The following is a 12,250-nucleotide window of genomic DNA, read 5'->3' as shown; positions in this document are numbered from 1 at the left end:
GCATAGCCCCCTGTTCCTGGCAAGGATTTCTGAAATGGAGCTGTCTATATTATAGTACTTCAATCCACCGTGACCATCACCTTGAGACACTGACGAAAAAAAACGGAGGTACAGCCTGTATGGGAGGGGGACTTCCGGTCTTTGGGTGTGCCAGTGTCCATTCACCTATAGGTGGCGTATAACACACACAGTAATTACTATGGCTGCTCTGTGTCCCGTGATGTACGATAAAGAAATGTTCATTCAATTGTTTAATTGTGTAAAAAAAAAAATCAACACTGTAGTCAGTTGCACGTAAAAATAGTATGTGGCGCTACTTAAATTAATAATTTAGTAATAAATTTAATAAACTCATAGATAATGCTCAAAATTAAATATACAAAAATTCACACTGATAATATTTGCAATCAAATATGAGTTGTTGTTAGTTTATTTTGCACAGATCAAGTTATGAGGTATATTTATTTATAATTGATTGCACATATTATCAATGTGAATTATTGTATATTTATTTAATTTTGAGCATTATCTATGAGTTTAATAATTTAGTTAGCGCCACATACTATTTTTACATTTATCTTAATGGTGCAGAGATCACTTTTATATGTTGCCAGCTTCCCTTATTTAATCATTATTGATTATTAGTGACTATTTAGGTAGGTTAGTCGGGGTTGTGTGCATTAGTACCCTTTTTTCCATGTAGTCAGTTGCAACTGTTTTTGTAGATCAAGCAGAGGAAAAAAATATGGAATCACTACATTATGAGGAAAATATGGAATCACCATCTACTTTGCAGTTCTAGCATCTGCATCAAATTACATCCTGAAAAATGATGTCATATTCACCAAACATCCTTTCAATTGATGGAATAAGAAAAGTGTCCAAAATCTCAATATAAATTTGTACATTTATTGAAGATTTAATGACTGCCATCTCCCCCGTACCCCCTACCCTAACATGCAATCCCAGATCAATGATGGTGGAAATTTGCTTGTTTTTTCAGGCAGTAATCTTCATACATTTCATTGGAATGGTACCAAACAAAAGTTCCAGCATCATTGTTCTGTGCATCAGAGTTTTATACTGACTATTTGTACCTGTGTTAAATTTACATGTATAGTGTGTAATTTACATAAGACAATCATATGTGGTGTGCAGGCTCCATCTAGTGTTCCTTTTTGGTATTGCTGCAGTTCTGTTTATTTGATTACTGTATGTGTAGTTAAGGAAGTTGTTAGTACACAGGGAATTCTAGGTAGAATCTTCACAGGAAGTGAAGCAGTCACCATTCCTTGAGAAGATGGTCAATAGGCAATGCATGTATTTCTCAATCTATCACCTTTAACCCTCAGAGAACTTAAAAAATATGTTTTTACTGTCACATTTTGTATTGCATATCGTTGTTTCTGCAATGTATGCTGTATTTTATGCAATATTGTACTTATTGAAGTCTATTTCTGTTATTTGTAGTTTCGCCTGGCTTGTTCTAATAAAATGGAGATCGAAGAAATATCGTATCTGAAGTTTATGGAACAAGCAGGTTTAGCTATATGTCCTTGAGACAGAACAATCATCACTGCCCAATGCAGATTCGTAATTCAGTGCTGAATATCACTTTCATCCACAGTCCACGATTGCTTTTCTTTAGACCACGGTAACCTTGTTTTTTTTGATTGAGGCGTTAATGATGGTTTTCGTTTGGCTTTTCTGTATGTACTGTAAATCCCATTTCCTTTAGCCAATGTTTTACAGTTTGGTCACAGAGATCGACTTCATTTTCTGACCATTTGTTCCTCATTTGTTTTGCATTTTGTTTCTAAGGTATATTGCTTTAAGTTTTCTAACTTGACGGTTTGATGTCTTCCTTGGTCCATCAGCGAGCTTCCCTTTACCAACCTTCCTATTTGACTTGTACTAATGAAAACCACCATTAACACTTAAAAACAAGGTTACAGTGGGCTGAAAAAAAGTAATCATGGACTGTGGATGACTGGATGAAAGTGATATTCAGTGATGAATCATGAATCTGCATTGGGCAGGGTGATGATGCTGGAACTTTTGTTTGGTGCTGTTCCAATTAAATGTATGAAGATGGCTGCCTGACGAAAACATGCAAATTTCCACCATAGATGATATGGGGTTGCATGCCAGCTAAAGGTAAGGGAAGATGACAGTCATTGAATCTTCAATAAATGCACAAGTTTATATTGAGATTTTGGACATTTTTCTTATTCCATCAACTGAAAGAATGCTTGGTGACGATTATATTTTTCAGGATGTAACCTGATGCAGATTTTTGTTTTATAACTGCAAAGTACATGGTGATTCAATAATATTTTCCTCAGAATTTAGGGATTCAATATTTTTTTCCTTTGCTTGATTTGCAAAAGCAGTTGCAACTGACCACATCCTTCTTTCTTTTATAAACGGTTTCTTAAAGCCAGAAGGTTGGAATATTAAATTAAGTTTTAAAGCAAGTCTGCAATTATTTTCCTTCTACACAATTAAACAAACATTTTCCAACAGTGGTGATTTCATAAATTTTTTCTACAACCCCTGGCAAAAAGTAACACTTTGTGACCTTATCAAAAGCACTCCATTTAATGAAAGATCCTAATCCATTAAATACCTCTTGGAATTTGATAATCCAATGCACTGTCTCTCTAATTTATAAACTGTTGGTTTCTCCTACAGAACCCGAATATCCACAATTTTTGTTTAAATGGCAGTAAGAGCTGTAACTGACTATATTGAAGTACCAAAAACAGATTATTAGAATTAACGTGCATCTTCTGTAGATTCGCAGGTAAAGGAATGGAACTTTAAACTTTTTTCAAGGTGGTATTATATAATCCATCATTATTGGCAAGTTGTTGGAGGGGATACAATACTGTAATCTCCTTTGCTCCTGTATGGTGGCAGTGCCTGATAGTATAATATTGTATGGAAAGTTATAGGATATAATTAGAGGAACTCAATATCAGTGAAGGAAGCATGCTTTAAGGAGGCTACCTTATGGAGTACAAAGAACCTCAGGATGCGAGGCAATTTACTAAATAACCTAGAGCAGGAAACATGAAAGAATAAATGGCTCAAAATAAACCAGTTTGCCCTTTCTTTCCTGCTTCTACCTCAGCTGCAATTTCTCCAGCAAAAAAAAAAAAAATCATTCCTTTGCCAAGGAAGACAAAGTCAGAAGATACTGAAGATACTGATGCTTAATTTCTATGCTTCTCCTCCAAAGCCAGCGCCATGTTTACTGGTTTCCCACATCTTTACTGTATGTAACTTCTTCCCTTTTTTGTAGTAATGGTTGGAATCTCATGCATGCACATTGAGCGCATTTCAGGAAGCAGTGCATGGATTGGACGACGCAGGCATGACATCCTCCATTCAGTACCTTACACCATTATAATTGAACTTTATTCAAAATGTAATACAATTTCTCTTTGTATCAGTTTTACAGCTCTATGGGGTTGATTTACTAAATTAAAATATACTGTGCACTGCTTCAGAGCTTAGTAAACGAGGTAAAGTTTCACTTTGCAAAGAATACTCAATCACATGCCATAAACAGCATTTGTGCTTGCACATAATTGGATGATAGAAATCAGCAGAGCTTCCGCTCAGATCTAGAGCAAATGCACTTACAGTGCACAGTATATTTGCCATTAATAAACCAACCTCAAAGTATTACTTTATTTGCACACTTCTTAACACTCTAATGAGAACCAGTGCAATCTAAGACAACATTAGCAGTTCTCAAGTAAACGATGCTCACTCTTAAATTATATATCGTACTCAATCCCATTCTCCCCTCATAATTTTGCTTTGCTTGATATTCTTTACAGCTAATCTCTTACTTTTCTCTTCTCAAACTCTTCCATTCCTTTTACGCTTTCCTCTTTACTCTCATTTTACCCATGCTACTAATCTCAATCCTGCCTCTTTCCCTATTTAAGACTAATATTACACAGTTTCCACCAACAAAAATCATGAAATGCTCCCCATGTAAACACTACATGTTTTGCCACCATTTTTGGCTTCATCTGGACTTGACATGCTTCTGTGAAAGTGCACTGTGCAAATATGCTAAGTACCAGTCACTAACCAAGCCGTACTGTTAAATTTCCCTGGAGACCAGGGCACTTGCTATGCTGTGGTCCCGGCACCTGGCAGGGGTGCTGGGACCACAAGGTAGGCTGATTAGAATTAATCATCATTTGGTAAGCAGAGCAGTTCACATATATGTATTCAAACTCTGTATGTGGCGGTTTGCCTGGAATTCAGCTTTAAGTCTTTTGAAGAAGATTCATTTTTGGCAAGTAATATGTATATTTATGTTATTATAAGAGAGATGTTATGCCGGCAGCATCTTATGTTACAGTAATTCAGCAACTTACCAGTTCCTGTTCAGCAGATAATTTGCCAGGTCTTTTACTCGGTTAGAATTAATTGCCTCCGTTTTTAGCACATTGTAGCATTTTGTTTTCACAAACTTTTCAAGTTGTTTTCTCTTAATCACACTGTCCAAAAGTAAAGCCTTTATCTGCAACACAAGAAACCATCAAAACATTTGTGCATAGGATGCCAATGAAAACATGTTAAGTTAATGCACGGTACTCAGGGCCTGAATCTAGCCAGTCTGATGTGGGGAGCAGTAAAAAAAAAAGAATGTCATGTGGGCAGAGGATGGGAGGTCAGAAGGGGAGAGTATAGGGGTCAGCATGGCAGTGTACAGGGGGGGGGGGTCAGCAGAACAGAGGCTGTATATGTTGGTAAAGAAAAACCTTAGTCTTTAAACAGTATAAACAAAATGCAAACTGACAATATTAACAATACTTAAAACAAGTAATCTGAATGGTGTACAATTAAAAGTCAAGACAGCATGACAAAATGTGAGCAAGACTAGGATTGTGAAAGGCATGAGGAACCCTGGGACAGAACAGAAAAGTTCTGTAGCTGGCCAGTCAGATTACCAGATTTTATTATTCTGAGAAAATCCCCACCCCCCCATATTGTAAGTAAATCTAATGGAAGTAGTGTCATAATTATCAATCAGCTGCTGCACATGCAGGGCTCCAATAAGGTAAATTGCAGGGTCTGTATCCTTTTAGATGTGATTTCCTATAGAGTATCTCATCAAAAATTTAATTTTTGTTGCAGGGGATGCCCAATATTTGATTTGTATCTTAGTGTGGGGGGGGGGGGTGCATGTGATCTGCACAGGGCCAATCAGCAGACAGAGGGTCATGCAGCCTCATAGGACAGTCAGAGGAGAATGAAAACTCCTCCTACAAGTTTTAACCAACGCTCAGCCAGACACTGATAGGAGTCACAAAACTGCTATTATACTGCTGATGAGAAATGGTATTTAGCAGTTTATATTTACTAAACTAATTGCATTTCCATGTTCTGTGTACTGTGGGAGACCAGATATAATAAATGCAGGGTCCTGGGTTTAGTAACACTTTAAAAGCGGAACTTTACCCATAACAACGTGCTAAAAAAAAAAACAATGTTCTACAGCTAACATACATTTCACATTAACCACTTCAGTCCCGGAGGGATTTGCCCCCTTCCTGACCAGGCCATTTTTTGCAATACGGCACTGCTTCGCGTTAACTGACAATTACGCAGTTGCTGAAAATTATCATCTAAAAAATAGGATTTTTATAACAGTTTACCAGTAAAATCCTTTTCTTGGAGCAAATCATAGGACACAGAGCCTTAAGCATTTACTTAGTGGGTTATAGCTACCTTCAGGTGTTGACATTGGCAAACCCAATACAGGAAGTTGACTCCTCTTTCCAGGAGTACTTCAGTTTTTGTAGCCAAGCAATAAACTTAAACCCCATAAAAGAAGAGCGGCGGGACCTCTGTGTCCTATGATGTACTCCAAGAAAAGGATTTTACAGGTGAACGGTTATAAAAATCCTATTTTCTTTATTGTACGTTATAGGACACAGAGCCTTAAGTATTTACTTAGTGGGACGTCCCATAGCAATGCTATTTGAGGGGAGGGAGCCACAACCCGCAGGGCACCCCCAGACCTTGAGGACTTATACTGCTGCCTGCAGCACACTGCGCCCGAAGGCGATATCCTCATTCCTTCTTACATCCACTTGGTAAAATTTTGTGAATGTATGGACCGAAGACCAAGTTGCGGCCTTGCAGATCTGAGCAAAGGAAGCCTGGTTACGCACTGCCCAAGAATCACTAATCGCTCTGGTTAGAACAGGGGGAATCTTACCCCTTAAATCAGAAGTTTGAATTATAACTTGCCGAATCCACTTAGCAACAGTGGATTTCGACTGTGCATGTCTTTTTTTAGGACCTTCTGGCAGAATAAATAAGACATCAGTCTTACGAATCTAAGCAGTTTTCTTTAAACATATTTTCACTGCTCTCACTACATCAAGACAATGTAGTGATTTTTCTTCCCTGGAACATGGTTTTGGGAAAAACTATGGCAGGACAATATGGTCATTCAGATGGAAGCCTGAAACCACTTTTGGCAAAAAGCCTGGATGAGGGTGTAACACCACTCTGTCCTCATGAATAATCAAATATGGCTCTTTACAAGAAAGAGCAGCCAATTCTGAAACCCTTCTTGCTGGCGAGATAGCAACCAAAAATATCAGCTTCCTAGTCAGAAGGACTAAGGGAAAATGCTGTAATGGTTCAAATGGCGGTTTTTGTAACACTGACAAAACTAAATTCATGTCCCAATGGGGTTAAAGGTGATTTAACTGGCAGATTAATGCACATCACCCCTTGCATAAAACCCAGGACTAAAGAAGGCGTAGCAAGCGGTCTTTGAAATAAAACCAATAAGGCTGAGACTTGGCCTTTAATAGTACTTGGGGCCAGCTTCACCTCTACGCCCAATTGTAGAAAGGGAAGGATTCTGCCTATAACTGAGGGTGCCAACCTTTGGATTCACACCAGGAAACATAAGCTTTCCAAACTCTATAATATACACCTCTGGAAACTGGTTTCCTTGCATTGATTAAAGTTGAGATAACAGACTTGGAAAGCCCACGTTTCTTCAGAATGTGGGTTTCAATAGCCAAGCCATTAAATTTAGCGTTCGTGAAGTAGGATGGAATATCGGCTTCTGCGATAGGTCTGGCCTTAGTGGGAGAGGCCAAGGACCCTCCACTGTCATCTTTACGATCTCTGCGTACCATGACCTTCTGGGCCATGCTGGTGCTACCAGAATTACCGGATTTCTTTCCAGCTTGATCCTGCAAAAAAGTCGAGGCAGCAACTGAATAGGGGCAAAAGCGTAGATCAGTAAAAACTGATCCCACGGAGTTACCAGCGTATCTGTTCCGTATGCGAGTGGATCCCTTGTTCTGGACACAAAGTTGATTAACTTCATGTTGAATCTGGACACTAGAAGATCTATGTCCAGAGTTCCCCATCTTTGGCAAACAGCCCGAAACACTTTGGGGTGAAGAGACAATTCCCTGGGAATAACTGCTGGCGACTTATATAGTCTGCCTGCCAATTTTCTATTCCCGGAATAAAAACTGCTGATAGGAATGGGACATTCCTTTCTGCCCAAGTTAGGATATGGTTCACCTCTCTCTGAGCTGAGAGACTCTTGGTGCCCCCTTGGTGATTGATATAGGCCACAGCCTTGGCATTGTCAAATTGAATCTGGACTGGGCAACTATTTAACCTGGAGGTCCAGGTTTTCAGAGCCAGATACACTGCCCGAATCTCTAGGATGTTGATGGGTAGGGGTCTTTTGAGTTTTGACCACCGTCGCTGGACAGTCTCCTCTAGTACTGCTCCCCAGCCTGAGAGGCTGGCATCTGTCGTTACTACATTCCAGATTGGTCTGAAGGATTTCCCCTTCAGCAAATTCTGGCTTCGTAACCACCAACTGAGGCTTTGAGGTATAGCCGCATTGGCAAGTCCAAAGCTTCGCTCGTCTTGTTCCAAGCAGAGAGGATTCTGTTTTACAACAGTCTTGAATGAAACTGGGCATAGGGGACTGCTTTGAATGAAGCTACCATCTTTCCTAACAACCTCATGCAAAGGCGAATTGAAGAATTTGCTTCTGACCTGACCATCCGTACCAGCTTTTGTATGGAGCTGATCTTTGCTGGAGGCAAGAACACCCTTTTTTGGGCTGTATCTATGATCAGGCCTAAGTAATCCAGTCTTCTTACTGGTTTTAAGGAAGACTTCTCTAGGTTGAGGATCTAACCGAGACTTTCCAGGTAACTGGTTGTAATGCATAAGCTTTGCTTTAAACGAGTCACTGACTGGTCTATTAACAATAGAGCGTCTAGGTACGCCAACACAATTATGCCCTGTGTCCTCAACCTGGCTAGAGGTGGCGGCCAGTATTTTTGTGTATACCTATGGTTCTGTGGCTAGCCCAAAGGGTAAGGCTGCAAACTGAAAGTGCTGCTGTTCCACTTCAAATCGCAGAAACCTTTGGTGAGTGGGAAACATAGGGACATGCAGATATGTGTCCCTGATGTCGATGGACACCAGAAGTTCTTTGCCCTGTAGGATGGAGACCACTGACCTGATCGACTTTTTTTTTTCAAGATTTTTTTAGATCCAGAATGGGCCTGACATCTCCATTCGGTTTTGGTACCGTAAACAGGTTTGAATAGAAACCTAAACCTTGTTCTTCTGTGGGGATCTGTACAATTATACCTTGAGCCAATAATCGGTCTAACGCTTGAAACAGGGATTGTCTTTTTCCCTGGATCCTTGGAAATGCTTGATCTCAGAAAGTGAGATGGTGAAAACTCCTGAAACTCTAGTTTGTATCCTAGAGTCACTGTGGAGAGAGCCCATCTGTCCCGAGTTTCCCTCTGCCAGACTTCTGTGGAATGCAGAAGTATTCCCCCCACCTTGGCGAGGGGAGATGTCTCTTCATGAACAGGTCTTGGCATTCTTGTGGCTCCAGGTCTTCCTTTGAGCCTGGGCCTGACCCTGCGATTTTCCTCTGGAATCTGAGGCTGAAGCCGTCGCCACTGTATAGAGGCATATGCGCTTGGCGCAGGAGAGAAAGTCCGTTTAAATCAAGAACGTTTATATTTTCTTTAAACTGGAAAAAGTAGTTTTTCCACTGGAAATTGTCTGGATGTATTTATCCAAATCAAATCATCGCCAAATAGTTGCTCCCCATGAAATGGGAAACTAGACAGTAGGTTTTTGCAGGGTGCTTCCAAACCAACCCTTTAGCCAAAGGGTCCTACGCATGTGTACTAGCACAAGTGCAAGGCGAGATGCCTGGTGAATAGAATCCTTTATAGCATCTATGGCAAAACATAATTCTTTTGGTAAATCGGCCAACTCGCTGGTAAGAACAAGCTCAGGCTTGTTTGCGGCGCAGTGCTAATCACAGGCAGTGAGACATTCCCCGATCTCTGCAGCCGCGCATCGGGGCAATGTCTTACTGCCTGTAATTAGCGCAGCGCCGACTTCCTGGCGGGCTCTGCACATGGAGTATGCAAACACGATGGAGCTTATCCCTACTCACTGGCCTTTTGTGCAGGGAGATTGTTAAGGGCCTCTGTGAAATGGTCTTTTAAGGACTAAAACATGCCTATAGCTGCAACTGCAGGCTGAGCAACAGTACCTGCTAAAGAAAAAGGATTTTAACAGGAATTCTAACTTTTTATCTGTTGGATCCTTTAGTATTGGTGCATTGTCCACTGGACAAGTTAAACTTGTATTTACACTGGAAATTGCAGTATCTATGCTGGAACTTTCCATTTTTTGATGAAATTTTTCCTCCATAGGATAGAGAGCTGAGAATCTCTTTGGAGGGAGAAAATGCTTATCCCATTCGGTATAAATAAGCTTCTCTAGTAATGTGTGGACTGGAAACGCATGCACTGGTTGTGAAGGTTTCAAGGAACCCAAAGAAGAAACCAGACTTTCAACTGACTCCATTAGGGGTAGCATGAAAGTGAGTTGAAAGTTAATAAACGGCCTCCCAGAATTCTGCTCTCGCGCGCCCCCGAGAGCATCCGTGACCGCCGGGTACTGCGTCACGGATCAAAGTAAATGGCTGCTCTTCGCGGCCGTTTACTACATGATCGCTTCGTCAAATGATGGAGTGATAACCTGTAAACAAACCGGCGTCATTCCTCCCTCCCCTCTCTGTACCGATTGGTACAGCGGAGGGAGAAGAGATCGGTGTCAGCAGCGCTGTGGGCTGCATCTGCAGTGCCCACATCGCTTTTCACCGACAATTAACCCCTCAATACCCAGCCAATACTCTCCAATACCCTGTCAATACAGAGGCTGCAGATGGATGGGCAAGGCTGCAGATGTACACTGATAAGGCTGCATTGATGGGCATTTAAATGAAAGCTTTTTCCTTAAACTTCCCTCCTAAACTTGGGGTGCGTGTTATGCGCCGATAAATACGGTAATGTATAGAAGGTGACACAGGCCCAGGGGCCCCCACCACCCTAAGTCCTGTCCTGCCGCCAACACTCTGCAATACCCTGCCAATATTCTGCCATAAATTGCCATACTTGGAGATACCCTGCAATACCCAGCCATACTCAGTGATACCCTTCAATACCCAGCCATAGATGCCCCCCTTGCCGCCCTCCGGTGCTTCTACCAACTCGCCAATACGATCAAAGCCAGAATCTTTTTTTTTTTTTTTTTTTTTTATTATTTAAAAAAAATATATATATATTTCAGGCTTCCCAGCCTAGAGGTGAGATGCGGGGTCTTATTGACCTAATATCTCACTGTAAAGAGGACCTGTCATACCATATTCCTATTACAAGGAATGTTTAAATTCCTTGTAATAGGAATAAAAGTGATCAAAAATGTATTTTTGGGGAAAAAAATGTCAAACTAAAATAAATGAAGTAAAATGAACAATAAAAAAAAAAAAAAAAAAAAAAAAAATTTAAAGCGCCCCTGTCCCCATGTGCTCGCATGCAGAAGCGAACGCATACGCAAGTCCCGCCCACATATGAAAACGGTGTTCAAACCACACATGTGAGGTATCGCCGTGAACGTTAGAGTGAGAGCAATAATTCTAGCCCTAGACCTCCTCTGTAACTCAAAACATGTAACCAGTAAAAAAATGTAAAACGTCGCCTATAGGGATTTTGATAAAAATTTGCAACAACCACCATTGTATTCTCTAGGGTCTTTGCTAAAAAAAAAAAAAAATATATATATAATGTTTTAATGTGTATAATGTAATTTTCTAGCAAATAAATTATGATTTTTACAAGTAGGAGAGAAATGTCAGAATTGGCCTGGGTGCTCCAGAACGCCTGATGGCGCTCAGTGCACATTGGGCCTCTGTATGTGGCCACACTGTGTAAAAATCTCACACATGTGGTATCGCCATACTCGGGAGTAATAGCAGAATGTGTTTTGGGGTGTCATTTGTGGTATGCATATGCTGTGTGTGAGAAATAACCTGATAATATGACAATTTTGTGAAAAAAATTACAACTTCAAAAAACTCATCATGCCTCTTACTAAATACCTTGGAATGTCTTCTTTCAAAAAAGGGGTAATTTGGGGGGTATTTGTACTTTTCTGGCATGTTAGGGTCTCAAGAATTGAAATAGGCCATCAGTACTTCAGGTGTGATCAATTTTCAGATATTGGCACTATAGCTTGTGGACTCTATAACTTTCACAAAGACCTAATAATATACACCAATTTGTACTTATTTTTACCAAAGATATGTAGTGGTATAAATTTTGGCCAAAATTTATGAAGAAAAATTACTAATCTGCTAAATTTTATAACAGAAACAAAGAAAAATTCTTTTTTTTTTTTTACAGAATTTTCTGTCTTTTTTCTTTTATAGCACAAAAAAAAAAACCCAGCGGTGATTAAATACCACCAAAAGAAAGCTCTATTTGTGTGAAAAAAAGGACAAAAATTTAATATGGGTACAGTGTTGCATGACTGAGTAATTGTCATTCAAAATGTGAGAGCACCAAAAGCTGAAAATTGGTCTGGTTATTAATGGTGTTTAAGTGCCCAGTGGTCAAGTGGTTAATGGAGGATGCGATTAAATCCGCTAATATTCTTTCTAAGCCCTGCAGGACAGAGGAGAATGCATCTTCAGTCATGTATACAAGGACTGAAAGTGTGAGAAGCAGTTGCACCACCAATTGCTTCCAATGACTCACCCTGGCTTGCCATGTCCGGAATCTCCAGAGAGGATGACAATGTGGAGGCATGTCTGGAGTTCCCAGCACCTGGGGGTGGTTTTGGT

General features: G+C 40.2%; 1 protein-coding gene across 3 annotated transcripts in view; it reads right to left on the bottom strand.

Annotated features, from left to right (window-relative positions):
* The window catches only part of KNTC1 (kinetochore associated 1), a 389,498-nt gene that overhangs the window by 14,094 nt on the left and 363,154 nt on the right, over positions 1 to 12,250 (bottom strand). For all 3 annotated transcript variants that reach the window (XM_077461857.1, XM_077461860.1, XM_077461858.1), the window contains exon 62: positions 4,404 to 4,549. In XM_077461857.1, the coding sequence (XP_077317983.1) occupies positions 4,404 to 4,549 (146 nt within the window). The remainder of the gene's footprint in view (positions 1 to 4,403; positions 4,550 to 12,250) is intronic.

This window comes from Lithobates pipiens, unplaced genomic scaffold, assembly GCF_037356315.1.
Source record: "Lithobates pipiens isolate NorthernLeopardFrog02 unplaced genomic scaffold, aLitPip1_a1.2 Scaffold_3, whole genome shotgun sequence".
NCBI lineage: Eukaryota > Metazoa > Chordata > Amphibia > Anura > Ranidae > Lithobates > Lithobates pipiens.
This window is presented reverse-complemented; position numbering and strand designations above follow the sequence as displayed.